The 22,902-nt window shown below is 42.1% G+C and overlaps 1 protein-coding gene across 12 annotated transcripts in view; it reads right to left on the reverse strand.

Moving 5' to 3' along the window:
- Ptprt (protein tyrosine phosphatase receptor type T) overlaps positions 1 to 22,902 on the reverse strand; it is a 1,083,833-nt gene that overhangs the window by 75,234 nt on the left and 985,697 nt on the right. For 9 of the 12 annotated variants that reach the window (XM_021156881.1, XM_021156878.1, XM_021156879.1 and 6 more), the window contains one exon: positions 13,902 to 14,092. In XM_021156881.1, coding sequence (XP_021012540.1) covers positions 13,902 to 14,092 — 191 coding nt within the window. The remainder of the gene's footprint in view (positions 1 to 13,901; positions 14,093 to 22,902) is intronic. The other 3 variants (XM_021156880.1, XM_029473987.1, XM_029473982.1) reach the window with 1 other exon arrangement.

Below are 22,902 nucleotides of genomic sequence, written 5' to 3' on the forward strand. Positions count from 1 at the left end.
AAAAAAAAAAAAAAACCTAGATTATTGCATAACCTCTGGAAGTGAGGTCGGGAGGCAGGGAAGCAGTTGCTCAGTGACATGGGAGAGTGTGTTTCTCCCGCATGCACCTCCTTCCTCTCTGGGCATTTGAGGCTATACCAGGTTCTAGAGATGATGATGACATTAGATGCAAATGATGCTATTTCATGAACCACATTCACTGTGGGGAGAGAGGCAGATGCCATGCACACAGAACAAGTGATTGCTGTTTGGGATATGTGCTTTGAAGGCAATGAGCAGCGTGCATAGTGCATAGGGAGACAGTAACCAGGGATAAAGAACAATCCGGATAGAGAGGTTTGGGCAGGATTGTTTGAAAAGGTAACATTTGAGGAGGAGAAAAGTGGACCTTGACACTGGCAAGCTAGCCTGGTACTCACAACTGAGCCCCAGGGCTCTTCTGCTGAGCATAAAAGATTTCACAGAAACCAGTCAGAGACAAGAGCCCTTCTGAATGTTAGGATGGGAAGGGACAATTGCAAGGCCTTTCTTCAGTCACATCTAAACACAGACAAAAATGTGAACATTGTTCATAAGCACAAAGAAAATGGCTAACCATCGCTCAATCCCAGTTGACAGGCATGTCCACTGCCTTTCTGCCAGCTACATTCTTCTCTCGGTTAAGATGTATCAAACTGCCCAATAACAGCACATCTAGCACCCAATCTGGAGCTCGCTTAAAGCATCTATAATTTCACTGAGCACAACCTACATTGTGGAGCCCTTTCTGACATCCTTTTCCCGAGAGGCCCAACTCTCTCCATGCTGCACAGTGATTTCTTCCAAACTGACACATTCCAAGTCGGAGGGAAGATCTTTAAGACTCAAGGTAGCAAATGTTACAAGGCCCAAGGAGTAAACATCTCACAAGTCTTAAGAAGTTTCTGAAACTTAGAGGATTCACAAGGCCCTTCTCCAAAGGTATATAAGCAATAATATTTGCTAAAGAGAGAAGATTCTCCAACCAGTCAAGTTGGCTATAAATCCTATGGGGAAAACTAGGGGTGGGGCTTCTACGAGTCAATAGTATGCAATGTGGGCTTCTTTTTTATGATACAGTTACCTTTGAGTCATACACGTTCCTGTATGTGAACCCTCACCCATACTCCCATAAGTAACCTCAATAAACTTAATGGTTCACTAAGCTAGACTTGCCATTATCATTTCTTGGGTCTATTGTCAGTTATCTATCTGGGATTAACGAATTTATTCATGTGTCCCTAGGGAAAGTCACACTGCACCTGAACTATTCAATAACCCCAACTTCCTCGGCACGGTGTATGTCTTTGGATGACATATTTGACCTCAAACTAAATGATGAGCAAATGTCAGCCATGGCAAGAGCTGGGTGGCGTGTTCCAGGCTGAGGGAGAGCTAGAGCAGAGGCCCTGAGGGAAAAGGAGCTTATGGTATTCTAGAACCTGAGGGAGGCTCTCCAGGGCACAAATAGCAAGAGGTATACATTCTGTGGACCAGTGGTACATAGGTGTGGCTCAGGAAGACTTTCAGATCACGGGAAGAATGTGGGTTTTACTCAGCCAATAGGAATGCTTTGGGAGAAAGCACAGCCATTGTCACATCAAGATAAGAGCAGGAAGCACTTGCCACTGGAGCCTCCCCTTCACATTTGTTGACAGATTGGATGGATTTCATTATGAAATGATCATTGGCGCCTACTCTAGGCAGTCTTCTCTTGACTCACCTGCCATGCCACAGTGTCAGGGGGAGGCTCAGACCACACGATCACAGACTATTCCTTCTTAGGCTCTGTCCTGCTGACTTAGTCTATAAGTCTGAGTGACCTGCCTCTGTTTCCCTACTTGGTGTTTTAATCTCCCCTTAGAAGCAAAAATTATCCCTAATGATTGCTTGACTAATTTTTTTTTCTTTCTACCAGTTGGATTAGTCCAACTAGCTGAGAGGGTCCTTTATAATGCTTTTAATTCTTCTTTGGACCCAAGCCCCAGATGGTGAGACCTCAGAACATGGTTTCGGAAAAGAGCTGACTTCTGATCCTATGCTGAGGTGTGCCAGTCCACTTCATTTACCCACAGTACCACTAACCCAGCGGCTTCTGTCGGCAGTGAGCCCTTCCTTTATTTCCCTTGGCTTGCCTGTATCCCAGGAGATAATTGGATGTGAAATGCCCTGAGGTGCAGCAAAACCAGGCCTCAGGATTGCTGATCAGCCAGTTCCTGGATGATGCTTCAGGGCACAGCCAAGAGCCTGCCTCCTCCATAACCAGTTCAGCCCATCAGGATTGCTTCCTGTTCCCACTGTATCCTGTGGAAGGAAACTTCCCGAGTCCTCACCAAGGAAGGAACCATTTTACTAGGGCCGGTCATTCACCTTTCTTGTCAAGAACTGCTTTGAGCGTACTGAACTATGCATGTGAATGGGGGAAAGGCAGAAAGGCAGAAAGGCGAGCTGACTACCGTGCCTGAATATTTTCACTGGAAGTCATTTTCCCATCTAAGACTCAATGCTGTTTTTGGAAACTAAGGCAATAATACTCCCTTCCTGTGAGCGGAGGAGTAGGGTCCAGCCTACAGGAGGAGCAGGGTAGCAGCTTTGTTGCTGCTCCCTTAGGGCTACTGATCCTGTTGGTACTTACACCCTCCTATGCATTCGTTAAAACACAGCATGGGTATTCTCTAAATGAAAATATAAATTATTGAATGTAAAAATGAAGAAGCATGTTCCACAGAGCTTTGTGACAATTTGTAATTACCCGAGGTAATGCACACAACATCTGGACCAGTGCCCGAGGCATAAGGTGGTTACAGACTATTTCCATCATCCTCCATACAAAGGTAGATGCTAGGCCATAGTAGCTTTCTCTCTGAATTTATTGTGTGCCCCTCACAAAAAATCTAAGTTATTGGTATAAGTATAAAGGTGAGGACTCCTGGCAACACCTGTCTCAGTTTTTCTCAAACCAAAGGGATTTTGGGAATATAGGTCTTTATTTTAAAGTGGGGGCAGCTCTAGGAATCTGGGGTGAGTTGAGTTCTAGGTAAGATATAGGCTTCAGGTAGTGGAGAATTCTGTTATCTACTGTGAGTCTAAATCCTAGTCTCAGTCTATTCATGGACTCATTTAATATTCGATCTACTGAAGTCTGGGGGAGTTTATGAGATAGTAGGGGCTACTGTGGACATCTGTGCAGGTGGGGGACAATGCAGGACCACTAGATCTAAGGAAGACTGTACTTGTGACAGACAGTGTAGTTTTCTATATATCCATCTTATGAACATTTTTGAAGGTGACAGTTAAGTATCTTGAGGCAGCTACACCTGCTGTTTCTTTCTGAGGTGCTATGTGACTTAGTGGTGGCCTTGGCAGAGGCTAACCTTTTAACAAACTGGGGCTGAAAAGCATATGCCTTGGGGTTTATACACGTGGATGGAGGAGGCAGGAGGGGATGACTAACGATGGCTACTCAGAATGGCATCAGGAGAACAAATATTACTGCATACCATGTCACTAAATATTTGAGGGAAATTTATGAATTCTGCTGGTGAAGCTAAGTAGGAAATCAGATTGTTGCAAAGATGCAGGTATTCATCTGTCATGGGAACTTGGATCAGGTCAGAATGGTTGAGTGTGTGCCATAAAACATTTTTTAAGTGGCCCAATTACAACCTGTATGTAGGAGATTGGGGCAAGGAGGATTGAGAGTTTGAGGCCATCCTGGGTTATACAGTGGGATCTTACCTTCAGTTACAGGAAAGAACATGGGCTAGGGAGATAGCTAATTTGGTAGAATGCTTACTGCTCAAACATGAGGATCCAAGTTCAACCCTTAGAACCCATGTCAAAAAAAAAAAAAAAAAAAAAGGAAGCTGGCCATGGTAACCTTATATTTTCAGTGCCGGGCACACAGAGACAAATGGATCTCTGGGGCTTGATGGTCTGATGATGAATGAAACCACTAAGTTCCAAACCTGTGGAAAACTCTGTCTCCAGGAAGAAGATGGAAATGCATACCGAGGAATAACACCCAAGAGGCTGACGCCTGGTTTCCATAGGATTGCAAACACATGCACACAAACCTGCACAAAATGTGTGTACTTAGACATGCACACACATGCATGAGTGTGCATGCACATGCACGAACACACATGTACACATACACACACACACCCCACAAAGTTTGAAAACCCCACAGATTCCTTTCAGATGACAAGTATGATGACAGTGGCTCTCAGTCTTTGGTAGACATTCAGATTTCCCAAGGAAGTGGTTACTGCAGAGCTGCTTCCTGAGCTGTCAGGTTCAAAGGAACCCAGCCAGGTGGTGACCTGGATCTGCAGTGCCTATTAGCATCCTAAAGCACCTGCTGGTCTCCAGGCTTCCTCCCCATCACAGATACAGGTTGAAGAGTTCAAACTGGTATCCTGGCTCTTCTCACCCAGCCCCTATCCTACACTTCTCCAGCTCACAGGATCCCTTCCCCCAGCTTCTCATTCCCATATAATTTTCCTCCTCACCCTCCCATCCCCTGCCTTCATTCCTCTCGTGGCCTGGTCCTGTCTGCTGGCCATGTTCTGTTTAGAACTTTTTCTCCCTGCTCCAGACTCATCCCACTTTCTCTGGCTTTACTTCCTCTGGTATCCACAATAAAAACTGTCCCCTCAACCATACATGTCCTCAGTTGATAGAATCTGGCATCAGTCACCCTATGCCTCAGTGCCCTTTCTTAACTCTAGCTGCTTCTAACATATATTAAACCTTGAGAACTGTTGTAAGCAAGAAGGAAGGTTCACATAGCAAATGCCCCGGGGGAGAGGAGACTCAGTCTCAGAGTTAAAGGCTGATGCTCCACACATCCTGAGGGACCACCCACACAGGTGAAGATCTTTCCGCACTGCTTTCTTTCTATAAGACATAGTATCTTTTTCTTGAGGTGAGCTTTTCTTTTTTAAAAAAAATTATATTCTTATGTTTAATTGGCACATCCTAATTATGTATATCTATGGACTATCCACTGACAGTTCAATCCATCTATACAATGCATAGTGATCAGATTGGGAAATTAGCATATCTGTCACCTCAGACAGATGTCATTTATTTGTGTTGGGAATATTCAAAACCTTCAGTAGCTATTCTGAAACACACAATCAACTGTTGTCAAAACAGTCACACTACTGTAGATTTTAAAACTGTTCTTCCTTCCCAACTGAGCCCAAATACCCACAAACCACCCTCTCTCCGTCCTTCTCTCCTTCAAACCCTTCCCAGGTTCTAATAACCACTGCGGTCTCTACTTCCTTAAAACCAGTATTTTAGTTTCTACATTTAGGTGAGACCATGTGCTATCTGTCTTTCTAGGCCTGACTTATTTAACTTCACGTAATATTCTCCTGTTCATGCACATTACTGCAAATGACAGTCTCATTTATATGGATGAATATTTCATTGAGTATGCATACCACATTTTTTTTATCATTTATCTGCCAATGAACCCCCTAGGCTGATTCTATATCTTAGCTGTTGTGAGTGAAGATGTCTTTTCTATACACTGATTTAAATTCCTTTGATGCATAACTCAATGTAGAATCATTGTATTGTATGGTAGTGTATTTCTAGCTATTTAAAGATCCTCTATACTGTTTCCCATAATGGCTGTGCTTATTACATGTCCACCAGCAATATGGGAATTCCTCTTCCTCTAGATCCTCCAATAGCATTTGTTTCCTGCCTTAAAATAAAAACTTATGTTTATGTATGTTTTCCCTACATGTATATATATCATATCCATGCCTGGTACCCACAGATGCCCTGGTACTGGAGGTTATGTGGGTCCTAAAGAATTGATCCCAGGTGTTCTGCAAGAACAGTAAGTGTTCTTAACTGTCAAGATATTGCTCCACCCCTACCTCTGTTTCTTGCCATTTGATAACAGTAATTCTAACTGGGGTAGGCACATTTTGGTTTTGATTTGCATTTTGGATATAGCTATTGCTAATTGCTTAAAAATTTCCAGTACTTCCTAGTACAATTAAACATTTCACATTTGTATGTTGCTTTCCAGATGTTTGAGGGGGAAAAGCATAAGACTTTGTCCTTATTTTCAAGTCTGGTGGAGAAGCTTGTACTATCACCTCTATATCCTTCCAGCTCCAAGGTAGCAGATGTCTCCTCTGCCCATCTCCAAGCCCATTGTCTCTGTTATACATACCACACATGAGCAGCTAGGAGGCCATTTCTGGGCCAACGACTCTTTCCTTAACATCCGAAGGGATGATGACGTTGTGGGAGATGATGATTATAACCTTGTGTATTCCAGTAGTGGGGACAGAATAAGAGCTCAGTGATGAGAAGTGGGTACTCTTTCTCCAGAGGACTCAAGTTCAGGTTCTAATACTTAAGTCAGGGAACTCTCAACCATCTACAACTGTAGTTCCACAGGATCTGATGTCCTCTTCTGGCCTCCACAGGCATGGCACAGACATACACAGACACACATGCATATGCTCAGACACACAGACACAGACACAGACACACATGCATATGCTCAGACACACACACACACACACACACACACACACACACACACACACACAGAGTTTATCCCATAGTCTACTTTGCTTCAGCTTAGTGTCACATCTTTTGGGACACTTCTTATTTTATCTTAGAAACAGGTAAGAAGCAGCCCAAATAAAGTACTAACACTGGCAGTCATAACCATCTGCCTCTTTGCTACCATGCTTACATCCATGCTCCTCTAAAGCAGTGGTTCCCAACCTATGGGTCACAACCTCTTGCGGGGTTGCATATAAGATATTTATATTATGATTCATAATAGTAGCAAAATTGCAGCTATAAAGTAGCAACAAAAATAATTTTACAGCTGGGGTCACCAGCACATAGGAACTAAAGGCTCATAGCAGTAAGAAGCTTGGGAACTACTGCTCTGAAGCATTTTAACTAGAGTTAAACTATGGAATTCTCTTCTATGGTGAAGTCATGAGCTTTGTTACCATGGGGTCTTCATTTTTTCTGGTTAGCAATCTCCAGTGCCTGGAATAGCACAAAGCACACCTTTGGAATTCAGTTGGTGTTTCTGATGAGTGTTTAGAAAAGGCCATATACTATCAGACTTTAAAAGCACTGCAAAGCCAGCCAAGCATTTCACAGAAGCTAGAACTAGGATTCACTCAGGAAAGAGTCTTTCTAAGACTATTCAGGTCTTGATTTTTGGTTCAAGAACTTTTCTACAGAATCCTATGGGAATCACAAAGTCAGTTTGGGAGGGTTTCTATATCAAACATAAACAAATGTTGTCAGCTATGTTATGAGTATTGTTATAAGCTGAATGATAAAAATTGACTAAAGGGACTGAGTTCACAGCATCAACCTGCAGGAGCTCTTCCCCAAGTTTCACACCATATGGGTTCAATGTCTTTTGGCCACTTCCAGGATCTGGCTCATTTTCTTTCTGTTTTAACCCTGCCAGGAGAGTGAGATGAACAGGTGGGAGCCTGGCTCTTCCATTTGGGTCATTATGATTTTTCAGAGTAGAAGAATGACCATGTTTCCCCATTTATGACTTGAGCATCTGCCACTAATCCCTCATGCTTGTCCCCAGAACCTCGCTCATCTATAAATCAAGGAACTGGATCAAGGTCCCCCCAGGAACAAGATGTCCTGTTAATCTGTTACCAGTCTGGGGTACACTCCTTCCCTCCTCAGGAAGCTTCCACGGCTACGGTTATGCTCCATTAGGAGGCTGCCCGTCTGACATCACCCACAGATGACTAAGCAAGATGGCCTCTCCTCTCAAAAACTGTGCACATGGTGCATCCAGCCAGAGCTGGGAAATGAACACATGTTTGCTCTTTATTAGACGACATCATATTCCACACATCTGTTCCTTGTTTCCTTAAATAGTCTTAATGGAGCTGTGATAAGCAGACACCTTCTGGTTGCCCTACTGGGCTCATTCCATTCATTACAGTGACAGGCTGTCTGGGTTGGACGGGGATTAACATGCTTCCCTTCTTTGTATCACAAAGTCACCTCTTCCTGTTCTCCCTCATCTTCCCCAAATCTGCTGCCCTTCTGTTCATCTGGTTACAGGGCACAGAGACAACCCTGCTCTCTAGCTAACGTCTGTGCACATTTTCTGGTGTACTGTGGAACATTTTGTTTGTTTTTACTGGGAAAAAGTGGGGTCATCTTGGCGAGGGTTAGGAGAATGGGGAAGAAGAAGAGGCTCTGTGGTTCATGACTGTGTCACAGCCTTTGATTGAAAGTGGCTGTGTTCTATCACAGGCAGATTTGAGGGCCAGACAATAAAACAGGCATAGTGATGATCTGCGGACACAGATATGACCCACGCTGGAAACTTCAAGGCTTTCCTGAAGCTAGTGACTAGTAATATTTGAAGTATATTTTAATCAGCTAGAAAGCTTGTTGAACACTGATCTCTGGTCCCACCATAGTACATTTTGTTTTAATTGGTCTGAAATATGGCCAGTGCACTAGTGCTTTGAAATTTTTTCCCAGGTAATTCTAACCTGAAGCCAAGATTAAAAATCTCAGCTGAAAACTGGATATGCATGGCAGGTGACGTTAATTTGCCTTAGTCCTTCTTGAGCTCTTTGAACTATGGTTAATCAACTAGATCCTGTGATATAACAATGGGGAAGGGAGCTATAGAGACTCCATTGGAAGGAAACCCAATTAGTCTAGCCAATAGGTTCTTAGTTTGATTCTCATAATATTAGCTACAAAAGGAGTTTTGGATCACTCTGATTAACCTATTCTGGGTTTTCTTTTATTGTAGCATTTTTGTCCACATAATGCATTTTACAATTAAAATTATTAGTCCATAAGCCTCTCTTTATCATAAGCTCAGGTTCGACAGATGGGGTCATGGTTACTGCTCTCCTCCGTCCCCATACCGTGCCCAGTGAATAGCCTATGGAAAGTATTCTATATCTTTCTAAAGTGGGACTGTTAAAAGGCTGAGTCCAAGGTCCTTGTCTCTGTTGACACATCTGAGGACCTCATCTGGAATTGTGACTTTGCGATTACCAATGTTTTCTCTAGAGCCTGGGCTTCTTTCTCAAGATAAAATCCATATGGCCACTGCTTTTTTTGGATGCTGCAAACTGAGCTCAAATGAACTTCCATTTGCTTCAGTCTGGACTTCTCTGTACCTTCTCACTACCATTGGTGGTAATTCCATCTTTCTGGTGGTTCATTTAAGTGCTTCAGAGTCAGTCTTGATTCCTTTCCTTTACACGGACACTGTGTATCAAGCAAGACATCTTGTTGACTCTATCTTTATGACATATTCAGAACCCAACCACTTCTTATGGACGCCTCTGATGGTGCTGGCCAGAGTCACCATTGTCCCACCTGGGTTATCACATCACTGGCCTTACCTTGCCTACCCAGGTTCCATTCTCAACACAGTAGCTAGAATGAGTTTTTAAACACAAAATCAGACTATTGGCATTTGTAACTCTTAAAGCTCTGTAATAAGTTTCTAGCTTATTCAGAGAAAAAGCCAAACTCTTTATACTGGCCTGAGAGGTACAAAAGCACCACGTCTCTCTTTACTTATCCAATCTGATTATTTCATTCTTAGCACAGGTTCACTATACATTGATCAGCTTTCTTTACTCCTGTTTGCACATGCCAGAATATTACCATTTTTCTATGGAAATCTCTCCTTCCTTATCTATCCTTCCTAAGGACTGACTATCCTTTTACTTTAATTGATATTGGACCTGCCTGCATGTCTCAGCCTGGATTATTCTATTCCTGCCCTTGTCTCACTTTCTCTTTTTCTAGAAGACCACATTGCCCTGAAATCATGTTATCTACAATCTTATGTGCTCTTCTAGAGCTGGCAAGTGGTTTTTCTATGAAGAAGGGGAGTCTAGTTACCATCCACACTAGAAGGAGGGTAGCTTTTCCTTTGCTCGTAATCCAATGCAACATGATATCAAAGTCTAGGCCACCAATGTTATGCAATTTTTACCTTGTTAGGTAGGAAGTTTGTCTTTGAAGCTCTGAGGCACCATAGAAGAAGTCCAACTGCTTTGGAAGTTACCATTCTGCCAGGAATCCCAGGCTACTCAGGAGGTTGCTTACAGGGATTCTAGTGGAAAGCTGCCAATGAGACCTTAGATGATGTCTACATTCTATTATTAGACCCCAGAATAAAGACGTTGTAGATTATTTCAGCCCCTAGCCCTGGAGCCTTGCATTTCAGAGAAGAGATCACTGTACCTCTTGTTCATTGTTCAAATCCCAAACCATGGAGCCAATTATTGCAATAAATCAATTGTTTTCTGTTGCTCATATTTGAGGTAGTTTGTAACATAGCAAATGACGATTTATTTGTTTTTTAAGCCTGTGCTTATTTTCTATTTCCCTTGCTAGAATACAGTCTTCATGAGGGTGTGGGTTTGTTTCACTCACTATTATATCCCAAATGCCTAGAGTTCTCCTGGGTAATAGTAAACACTCAATAAATATTTACTGAATGAATCTGGGAGTGACTGCAGCTGCGCTGGTTTTAGAAGGCACAACTTGCTAGAGCTGACTGTCTCTTAGATGTCAGCTTGTCAAATCCACACATTGGTATGAAAAAAATAAAAGCAGAGAAGAATGGGATTGTGACAGGCAAGGACATCACACAGCAGCTGTGTGACAGCAGAGCTGGAGACTCGGGGTTTTATGTCTACACTGAGTCTTGAAGCAGATCTGTAATTCATGTTCAAGATGAAGATTCTAGTAATCATAAGAGCCCTTATGATAAAAGAAAACCACAGTCACTTTCTAACAAACTGGACTAGCACACCCTACAAAGTAGGATATTTCAATTAACAATGTCTTCTAATTAGCTCCTGATTAATCATACAATGCTATTAACCAGACACAAGACACACTAGCTAGCCTATTAATACAATTTGAATTAACTGAGGGTGAGGCTGGCCTCCTTAGAGAGATTTATGGTTGAGGCCCAAATGATGGAATAACATGTATTCTTTGATATAAAATAAGTTTCTTTCCATGCTAGAAGCTTTGGGAGATGCTGACATATATAAAGAAAAATGTAAAAGCAAAGCAAAGCAAAGCAAACCAACCAACCAACCAAGTAATAACTAGCATATAGGGATGGATGCTTTAGAAGAAATATGCTGGTAAGAAATGTACCAGAATGGTCAATTGTATCTGTATTTCTCTTCTTAAATTTTAGAATTAAAGCTCATAGTCTAGGAGTTTAGGCTTTGGCCATATATGCACCTTTCTGATAAAGTACATAGTTTTAATGATGTGATTTGAAACTTCAAGACAAATTACGATAACTAAGGGCCCATCCAACCACAGTAACACTGGACATGCCTTTATAAACAACACACCTTGTCCTGAGGTATTTGCTCCATATACAGATCGGCATCCACGCGCATCAGTGTACATACCACGCTCAGGACCATTCTTACTTTTAAGAAATAAGACTCAGATGTGCTGAGAGCATTACCTGTAACTCTTGTTCCAATATTTCTCCAGAACTGGGCGTCTTATAACTATCCTGGAAGGGGAGGAGATGTTTGGAGGAAAGATTTGTACTGTCCCTTTTGCTATTAGACTCTTGAAATGATGGGTCCCAATGAATCGCAGGGGTAGGGAGGTGGAGGTGGGGAGGGAAAGGCCAAATCAGCCTTGGCTGGCTCCTCCAACCGCAGGAGGAGCTTGCCTCTTGGGAAGACATATAAGAACACACTATTCCGGCAACTTAAATGAACATAGGCATACCTCCTGGCGTTGGCTTCATCTTCTCTTTTAAAGGGTAACAACACTTTGGGAAAGGCCTCAACCAAGAGTCCTTTTCATCTTGGTTTACAAAATCTGTGAACCAATCCATTTTCCTTTATCGATATTTATTCTGATACTTTTAAAAAGAAGCAATGGGTTTTTGAGTCTCAGAGGTGCATGTAATAGACTGAATTCACACACAAAAAATGGTATTTGACTGAGACTGTATTTGAAATTAACTGCTGGTTCTCCTGAGCTGGTAATTACATCCTCTGGTATGAATTTTTTTTTTCCTCTCAAAGTATGTCAAACATGGTCCCCTCCACTACTTTATACTCCCACAAAGTTTTAAGAGCATACAGGTCTTAGGAGCCACTTAGGCACATGTGTCAACTAATAAAAAATTTGAAAACTGAGATAGCAAAGTGATTTTCCAAGATCACACAGCTTACTGCAACTGAAACCCAGATATCTGGACCACAAGTTTAGCATGATTTCATGTTCTCCCATGACATCAGCAATAGTACTCAGTAAGCCTGTCTAGGGAAATACTCCGAGGGATAAACTTAGTCTTAGGTGGTATGAGCTAAGGAGCCTTCACTGCATACAGTGGAACTGAGCAAAATGTATCTGGGTCATTACTACAAGTGATAGAAAGAAGAAGAAGAAAGATAAAAAAGGGAGGAAGGAGGCAGGGAATGAAGAAGGGAAACTCAGTGGGTACCATTTAGTACAGGGCACATAGAAAATGCTGAAGAGGTGTTTGGGGAAAGGAGAGAGGGAGAGAGAAAGGAAAAGTAAGTTGCTGTGGCTGGACTCCACTGTCACTGAGAGAACTGCCACTTCAGGGGGTAGGTTAGGGAGGAGGAAGTGAGCTGCTCTTTGCTCAAGGAAAACATCTTAATGGATTTTTTCCTTTGTTCTTTTCTTCTGTAAAGGTGAAATCTAGCAGGTAAGATTTGAAACAAAAGGAGTCAGACAAAGACAGTAGGAAGAGAAGTTGTTTCTTATAATAAAGCAAAGAAAATGCGGAGTCACACGGCGGGTGGTGCTTAAAGATGCTAAAGAAGACTGGATAGAGAAGATAGTTATTAGACCTTAAAGGGCCTGCATGGTGAGGAATCTATACCATAATAATGTTGGACTCTGGTGCTTCTCATATTTTGCTGTGGTTGTCTGTCACTGCTCTCCTCTCCCCCACCCCCAGCCCCCATCCCCGCAAAGGATACACTAAACTCCTGAAATAACTACAACATGTATTCATATCTTTTGTACTAGAGATACAGGGAGTTAGGGGTTGTAGGGGGAAAGGGATGACCAACACATGAGGAATGGAGGAATGAGGGTGTATAGAGAGAGGGCATAGCAGTTACTTGCATTGAATGGCCTTGGTGGAGCACAGTGAGAGCACACAGAAGCATGAACACCAGGCAAGAAGTGAGCAGGAAGCAGCAGGCATGCCAGAGACTATTGGCAGGGAGACATGCTGGCTTTTCTACAACATGTGGGAAGAGGGCTATCTTCATAGTAAAGAAAGGTTTGACTAAAATTTAGGGGTTTGGAGCATGATAATTATTAAATTTAATGTCTACGTCCTAGTTAAAAATGTAAGTTCTAAAAGAAATGTACCAAAATGGTCAATTGCATCTATATTTCTCTTCTTGAATTTTAGATTTCAAACTCACAGACTAGGTAGTTTAGGCTTTGGCCATATATGTACCTTTCTGATAAAGTACATAGTTTTCTTGATGCTATTTGAAACTTCAAGGCAAATTCTAATGACTAAGGGCTCATCCAATTACAATAACACTGTGCATGTCTTTATAAACAACACACCTTGTCCTGAGGTATTTGCTCCATATACAGATCTGCATCCATGCACATCAGTGTCTATACAATGATAATTTTGAAATTGAATGTCTAGGTCCTAGTTAAAATGTAAGTTCTGTTTAAGTGGGCCTGGTGGGGCATTTCCACCATGCTCTCAAGCCTTGTTGTTGCTCATGGTCAAAGGCAGGACTTCAGTTCTCCAAAAGTACCTAGGAACGATTGGGGAATCCTCCCACATGCTAAGCTCTTACCTCGTATTCCTCCTTGAACCCGTAGCCCTGGCCTCTCTTCATCTGGGTGATGTGTTGAAGCAGGTCCGCCACCCGGATGGCAGGCTGGAACTGGTCCCGGGGATAGCTCATCTCTACAGGGTCACAAGTCCGGTAGGGGTGAGTCTGAATGGTGAGGGTAGGCTGAGACAGCTCCCCACGGCTGCCATCTGCTTCAAAGGAAAAGAAGCAGGAGAAACTATCATTTCAGGAGTTTTGTACTTTGTACCTCACCCCCCAGTCCCAGTGAGGCTCCAGGAGGGCAGAGGGAGCTGTGCACTCCACTGGTCAGAAAAGTATAGAAAGACAAAAGATGCTGCTTCTCTGACTTGGCCTTGTGCCCAGGTTTGAATGGTGGAATTACAAACCAGAGCTTGCAAGGGTTCTTGGTTCATTTCAGCTTCAAGGGCTCATTGATTGCTTGAAGACAAAGTGACAGTTTAGTGACTACCCCTTGCTCGTCCTATCCTTAGCCCTTCTCTAGGCTTCTTAAATGCCTTGGCCAATACCAGCTAATCTCAGAACCAGTAAGAAGCCAGGCTAAGTCCTGGGAGAACCTTCTTGTTTGGGAAACTGCAGGCATGGATATAGATAGTCTTAGCTGCTTGTCTGTGGGTGAGGGGAGTCTCAGGCGCCTGGCCAGAAGATCCACCTGACTGCTTCTGGGATTGTGTGTCTATGATCTGATTTCTCTCTTAGTTTGTTTCCTTCGCATTGTACACTGGAGAGAAGTACAGCTAGTCTTGGGCACCCAGTAGGTAGCAGGCCCTCTAATCCTCCAGCCCCTCTGTAGCAATGGGCTCTGTACCCGAGTCCACCTTCTTTCTACCATCTATATACTCTCTTACTACCACTGACCCTGGTATACCTCTGATCCCAACTTGTAGAGTTCTCTAAACTTCTTTCTTCACTCTCATGGGCGTCCCATCCCACACCCCTTGATATAGCAATGGGGTTTTCCCTCAGTTGGTGGTGTCCACCGAGCATGCGCAAAGCCCTGAATTTGGTCCCTGGCACTATATAATACGCGGTTTGCAAGTGCTTACTATTTAGATATCCAAAATGGGGAAACAGGAGGATGAGAAGTTCAGTCACCCCAAACTAAATAGCAACTTTGAAGCCAGCTTTGACTATATTAGACCCTACCTATTAAAAAAAAGTTAGACTTTTCCCTCATAAAAAAATCTCTCTACATGAGCTGACTCAGATGCCTTCGGTTGTTTGGTCGCTTTGGAAACCATTTCTCTTTCCCAGAACCATCTATGCTTGGCATGTTTATATCCTCCTCAATACTCTGACAGTCTGTGCCCTGGGGCCATTCTGTTTGTACCATGCAAGAGATAAGGCCTTCCAGATGTAGCAAATGATGGGTATATCCAGATGTTTTCAGACATTGAGATTCCCATGCAGACATCCATGAAGCCTGTGTTATGCTTTTTCCCTGAGAGACTTAGTGTATATTCCAGACTTTTCTGCAACTTGTCTTTTTAAAAGCCATGTCCCCTTTAGCTTGTTTGCCTCCCCTGTCACAATAATCCATCAAACAGAGTCTATGGGAAAACACAATCTGCTCCTATGTGATGATATCAAAATCAGTTCCTCACAGGATAGGATACTGGAGAGACATGCCTGGCTCACAGGATGACCAATTGGTCACACTTGCCTAACCCCTCTTTGGCTTGTCATTGGTATTCAAAGTATACTGTTCAGAGAAACCCCTCAGTTCTGGGAGAATGCAAGTCTTGGTTACCCTCATGTGTTCATCTGTGTCATGAATAAGTTAGAGACACACATTCTTCACTTTCCATCCTTCTGTCTGACTCCACTGGCTATCATCTTCATGGGAGAACAAGTTATGGATTTGATGAGCCTGTGCCCTGTGCTTGAGACACTGACTGGATCAGACCTCAGTAGTGGATAAAGTATGTGTGTGTTTCCCATGGTTTCAACATGTCCTGTTTTAATGCAATGAGTAGATAAGACAGAGTTGGCTTCTGGGAATTAGCCCAATCATCCAATAGAAAGATACTGAGGATACAAGTTCATACACAGGAAAGAAAGACCAAAGTGAGATGCTAAAACAAAACAAAACAAAACAAAACAAAACAATCTCTCTGACTGCACAAATTATAATACTCCCTACCTTCCCACCCTTGGCTTGGTAATAAGTAGATACATCTTTACTAGCATTGATTGTATATAATTCCTGGCACATATTGGGGTTGAGTTCCTCCTCTGTTATACCCTTGCCATTGTGAGTTAGACTTATGAGAGGGTCTAGAAGGGAAAATAGGTAAGAATTGTCTGAAGCGAAAAGATCAGAGCCTGAGAGATGATGGCACATTTAAGTAAAAGCAGACACACAGTTATGAACAAAAGCCATGGTACAATGCTGTAGCATACGACATTGTTGTGGCAGAAGAAGATCCAGAAGGGCTGGACTCAGGACCAGCATGAAGCCATTGAAGGTTATGCAGGAGAGTCCCACCTTTTAAAGACTCACACTCTTTCCCATGGGTGTCGCAGCTGTCATGGACTGGAGGTGTCTTTCCAGTGAGCATCATTCCTGTGATGTGTGATAGGAGTGGAGATGGACATGGAGGGAGATTTGAGTGTGAGTTTTTAGATGCCACACTTCACAATGACATCAAGTCAATGCCTAGAACCTGTGTTTTCCACATAAACACCACCAAGTGTCCTTTATAGAGATATGCCCTGTCCCTATCTTTTCTAAAGCACTCAGGGTGCAGGCTGTATGGGAGACCAGCTGCCTGGCAGAGGCAGGCTTCCTGGGAGTTGGCACCTGGCAAATCTTTGTGACACGCCAAACGTTCCCAAACTAAAAAGGCTATCAATATGGATATTTTCCCCTAAACACATTGCTAGACAGACTGTAAGCTTGGTGTCAGCAAAACCAACAGTGGGATGGAAAAATAGATGCATTTGAAATGTAAGCACTTGTATTGCTGCAACATTTGTGATGATGCCGACACACTAATGATGCCAGGAGGACTTGGAACCAAGGGATTTTCAAGGTTTATTAATCCAACTAGTTGGACTCCCCTTTCCAATGGATCTTACCTCACCTATTCCCTTATTAACCTTCGATAATGCAGAAGTGATGCCTTTTATCACGCCCCATTTCACCAGACGCACTATGCTTAATTTTCCGTCATTAGGTTTAATGAAAACCCAATTTCACAACTCGCTTCTCTCAGGAAACTACAAGTAATGCTACGTTTTTTATCAGCACCAATTAAAAAGCGTTATGATGTTCCTATTCGAGAGGGAGCCTTAAAACTAATGTGCGAGTCTGCCGCAAATTCAACAAGGGCGCCAGAATTCACACACTGCCCATAAAATGTAACTCAAACCAGCTGGCCCAGGGAGAGGCCATTTTTCATTTTCCCTCCTCATCAGGCCTTCAATTTTCATATTCTGCATTTATAGGTCTTGCATATTTATGGATCATGTAAATAATATTTGGTGTTTCTTCTGTACTTCTTACAGAGCTACTTTCTGAGTCTGTGTAAGACCTCTCATCACTATGTAGGGAGCTTGTAAGATGGGTTCAAGAAGGCTTTGGGTCATACTGAAAAGATTTGGGTTAACAGTTATCTATCCTTCTCTTTGTTTTCCTCTCTTCTGTCTTTCTGCTAGCTCCTCTTCTTTCCTCCATAGGATCCTGGCATAGTCCTTCCCTCTAGCCCCCTATCTCCTATATTCTGCTACCAGTCTTCCATGTAGTTTCAGCCACTGTGTTCCAATCATTTGATTAACATTGCCGTTTCAATTAGTTAACAAATACTTCCTATATACCTGTCTTATTCAAAGCACCAAGTTAGCCACATGTACATACACACAGGACCCAGTGGTGGGTGGGTGAGGTGAGGAGTGTTGCAGTAGAGATAAAGCACTTGCAGGAAGACAGATGAAGAGATAAGTTGTACACAGCCTAATGAGGCTAAGCAGGTACCTAGGAGATGGAGGACTATGTGCTGCAGGGTTAGATGCCATGGAAACCAGCTGTACCCTTCATCATTCACCTCTGTGCCTCATGATATCTCTGTATGCAATCTATGTGGGTACCACCTGATAAAACTTTCTGTGACAATAGAGACATTTTCCATCTGTGCCTTGCAATATGGTAGCCATTAACTACATGTAGCTGCTGAGCAACAGAACTGTGGCTAATGTGACAGAGGAACTAAATTTTAAATTTTGTTTAGTTTCAATTAAGTTCACTGGAAGCATCCACATGCAGGAGTTCAAGAGATGGCTTACTCAGTAACGTGCTTGCTGAACAAGCATGAGGTCCCAAGTTTGGTCCCCCAAGAATCCACGTAAAATGAAACAGCCAGACAAGGTGCTATACATTTGGAATCCCTGGGCTGGGGAGCCAGAGATGGCTGGAGTGTGCTGGCTGGCTGGAGGCAGAGAAGCAACCTCCAAGTTCAATGAGAAATGCAGTCTTAAAGGATACAGTGGAAATGAGAGAATAAGATATGCAGTGTCGACCTCTGGCTTCCTACAAGCAGATTCATATCTTTACCCCACACACTTACACCTTTGCAGACACATAGGAACATATTCACTCACAGGCATAAAGAGAAGAAATACCCACGTGTGGCATATGGGTACCTACTGGGCAGCAAAGATCTCAAGGAAGACAGAGAAAAGAATTGTGTTTTGGAGTCAAATAGATGGGTAAAGGGATCTACAGCAGCCTATATGGAGGAAATACTAGACATGCCATGGATATAATTGAAATTGTTCTTGTAGCAACAGTAAATACATTTTTTTTAAAAAAAAATGAACATCGGTCATTAATTTTAACAGTATTTTTTTAACTCAAGACATGTAAAGTAATATTTCAACATATGCTCAGTGTAAAATTATTAATGCTATCTGTTATATTCTTTATAGATAGAAAAGCTTTGAAATCTAGTGTGTACCTTACACTTCTGGAGTATTTCAGTCACACAGGTCATATTTCCAGGGCTCAGCAGACACTGGTGACTAATGGCTATGATGTCGGACAATGCAGGTACACACAGACCTATCTAGAGCCAGATAAAATCCTAAAGAGGGATTATTTAGAGCTTGAGTGAACTCTAAATAAAGAGATATTGGTCTTATGTAAGACAGCTCTAGCCCAAGTACTCTGCAATAAAACTTTGTACAATGACAGAAGGCTTGTATCGTTTCACCATTCAGCAAGGCAGCTCCTTGCTACCCATAGCTACCGAACACTTAAAATGTAGACAATGTGACTGAAAGCAAACATCTGTAATTTCAATGACTTTGAATGTAACTAGCTGCAATTGGACAGCAGTTAGTCATTTTCGAAACTTGGCTTCAATATGAATGAAGGTACCATATACAATCACGGGCAGGTAGAGTTTCATTTTAGTCTTGGTTAAAATGTTTGCAGAATTATTTCAGAAATGGTCAGAGTCTACAGCCTGAAAGATGCTGAGTTTGGGTCCTGACAGAACAGGGCTGGGATCCTGGTTTGACCAATCATAATTCTGTGACCTTGGCCAAGTGGTAGATTTTCTGAGCCTCTGTTTCTCTGCCCATTCTCCTCCACACTGGAGAGATAAGTGTGAGGACTCAAAGACACAAAGGGTGATAGCTCCTCTGAACAATACAATACTTATTACCAAATGAAAGAATGAAAGCTGTGTTAGTGATATTATGCACAATGTCCCAAAGGCACATGAGAATGCACACAATGGAAGGAATCCAAGTGGTCTTCTGGGCATTGGTTTCAGTTTACATATGGTTTAAATGAGGTTCCCCAGTGGTTTTCAAAGTGTCAATAGTGAAAGAAGATAGTCTCCTGGTGACTTCAATATTGGAGAGGGTTGTTATTGAGAGCAAAACTGGCCTATACCCTTTCACTGCCTTCCTTTCTCACCATATGAGTGTGTGTCTGTCATGATACCTTCTGTTATGCTAAAATATAGTTAGGGGGTACCAAGGGACCCTCAGCAGTGAGCAAAGGAGATTTTCAGCATCCAAAAGTGAGCGAAATGAATTGATTTGCTTTATAAAATATCTAGCCTCAGGTATTTTGTTATAGCAATGAACAACAACAAAGACTAATACAGCAGAGTAGCTTCTTCCTCCTTTCCTTGACTTCATTCTGCTCTCTTCCTTTCCCACTGCTTCTGCCTGGTTTGGGTCCTTCAGACAGGAGCACTCTCTCAGTATCCTAATAGCTCTTTTCTGCTTTTATAGGTTCGCTTTAAACAGTCAAGCCATTTTCACCAAAAGTCTTCAGAGTCAAGACAAAAATGTGGAAACCAGTCAACCAAATTCCTGTAATTTCTGATACCACTATCAGTCTCTTATCACATCTATCAAAATGCTTTTCAAATCCATGTGCCCTTTAGGGCAGGAAAACACAGAGATTGGATAGCAAATATCTAGACTACTTGCTGGGAGCACAGAGTCTGAGAGGAGACAGGGTGTTAAAGGAGGAGGAGGCTGGATCACCTGCTTGCTGTGGGGATGTGATCAGAACCAGTACAGTGGGAATAGAGTGGGAGAGTCAAAGCACAAGGTTTGAGAAAACCTTGGCTTCAAACAGGAAATTCACAACTTGGCAGCTATGAGACCTCAAATAAGTTATAGAGGGCCTAAAATTTTTGTTTGTAATCCCTGATGGTGATGACCATGATTACATGTCACATTCATCGTCTTCAATCCATTATCATCTAGATGATCATTGCAGAGGTTAAATGGGATTCCACTGTAGAAAGTCTCCAGGTAGTACCAGGCCAGCAGGAGATGGCTTTCTTCCTTCCCCTCTCTCAGCAAACAGCAATACAACCATATGATAAACTCACCATAGAACTGAAATCTGTCTGTCAACCAACCTAAGTGCCAGAATTTGGGAGGAGTATCTGTGGATTATAGCACTATCATACTTAACATATGCACAAAGATAAAACTTTGTCAAATTTCTTTAGAATCTCTGCATTTGTATAAAATAATCTTTCCAGCTTCAGGCAGTTCTGACTTCCCACCACCTTGAGTTGAAAACAATTTTGTTTTTTGTTATTTTTGTTTGATTTTTGTTAAATCAGAAGATGAAACAGTTGGATTGTGGTTTGATGCCATATTATACAAAATTATGGCCCTATTTTTTTTTTTTTTTGAGATCGAGACTTATTCTAGGATGGGTACATGAGACTTGTGGCCTCTCAGGGAGGGTCGCTCACTACACATGGCTATCTCATACCCAGGTGATGAACTGCTATTACTCAATGTTCTGGTAGACTCAAGTATTGGTTTCATGTACTTAGACATGGATCTAATTGAACATGTAAAAAAACCAGCATGTAGAATGTTACCTGGTGTGCATGTGTTTTTTAGAGCTGAAATGATCATGACATATTTGAGTTCTCATACCAAAAGTCTTTGTTCCTCAAGGTTAAAAAAAAACCACTGGTCTTAAGAACAGAAAAGAAACATCTCAACTTCTCCTACTTTCTTTCCAGGGTCAGAGAAATCAAAGACCCCCAACAACCACATGAGAAGTAGCACCTGCCCTGATGTTCTCTCCTCCTCAAACCTCTCCACTGGAATCTTTGACAGAGACAAAGACCGACCAAAGCCCCCTTGTGTCCAAGATGCTAATCCTGTGATGTTCTTTCTGATGAGAACCCATGCCTCTTCTCTGAGGGGGAGCTTGTACTGCTCCTTGGGCACTTGTGCCGGGGGCAAGGGTCAAGGCTCATGCATTGGCATGGGGGCTGTGAATGACCATCACTTCTGCTTACCTCACAAGAGAAGAAGCGCAAAAGTCACCAGTGTAAAACAACGGCAGCGTACTTGCCGTGTTTACTGACAAACACCAGAGAAACTCCTCTTTTCTTTAAAATTATATAAGTGCAGATGAGACAAGAATAGGATCTCATGAAAAATACACCATGTTAGCTTGCTGTAAGAAAATTTATGTTCTTTCTTTTTTTTTAAAATAAAAAATTCACACTATTTAGAAGAATAGCAGCCTGTGTTTACTCTTTGCTGAAGAGCTTTTCTGACTGGTAGGGACCCGAAGTTAATTTGGATGCTTATACCTCCCTGATATAGCTCAGGATCTTATTCCAAGATCCATGAGAATATCCTGATTTCTTTATGTCAATTGGGGTGTCTTCATGCTCCTTGTAGGTCCTGCCCAGTCAATGAAATTGGAGGAAAGTCTTAGGAACATTTTTATAGCTGAGAAGGCTTATCCAGCTACCTGTCTTTGCAGTTAGATACCATCATGTCTGGGTTTGATGGACAAAACTTCTAAAATAGTCATGTCTACATGCTGGGAGACAGCGTTGGGGTGGCACCGATATAAGATGAGATGCTATTTGAAGAGCTGAAAGAACTTGGGTCCTGAAAACCCATCTGGAACCTATTTTGATACTCATTTTTGAATTACTGTTAGACAATTCACTAAGTTTTCATTGCAGTCAATCTGACATGGCTTCTTCTATTTAGAGCATATTAGCTTATATCATAGAAAGCAAAATACATTTTGAAAATGCATCTCTAAAATCTTAGAAAATCTTAGAAAGTCAAGTTCGAGAGCATATGTAGAAATAAAGGAAAGGAAAGATTAGTAAGACAGTTTTTTTTTCAGTTGAGCATGTTCAGTACAGGCTGGTATTATAAGGGACTAGAGAGAAGAGTTAGATCTCATTGAGAAAGGGAAATAGAATGAATATATATGTATATATATACATATATACATATATATATATGTGTGTGTATCTATATCTAGATAGATAGATAGATAGATAGATAGATAGATAGATAGATAGATAGATGGAAGGGTGGCTGGAGAGAAAAAGAGGGAAGAAGGGATTGTGTGAGGGAATATAGGGAGGGTCAGCTAAAAATAAGGGGGGGGGTTGAAGGTAAGCATGGAAACCTAATATAGTAGATGTTAGTATTTTGTCTAAGCTCCACCCCACAG

This window comes from Mus caroli, chromosome 2, assembly GCF_900094665.2.
Source record: "Mus caroli chromosome 2, CAROLI_EIJ_v1.1, whole genome shotgun sequence".
NCBI lineage: Eukaryota > Metazoa > Chordata > Mammalia > Rodentia > Muridae > Mus > Mus caroli.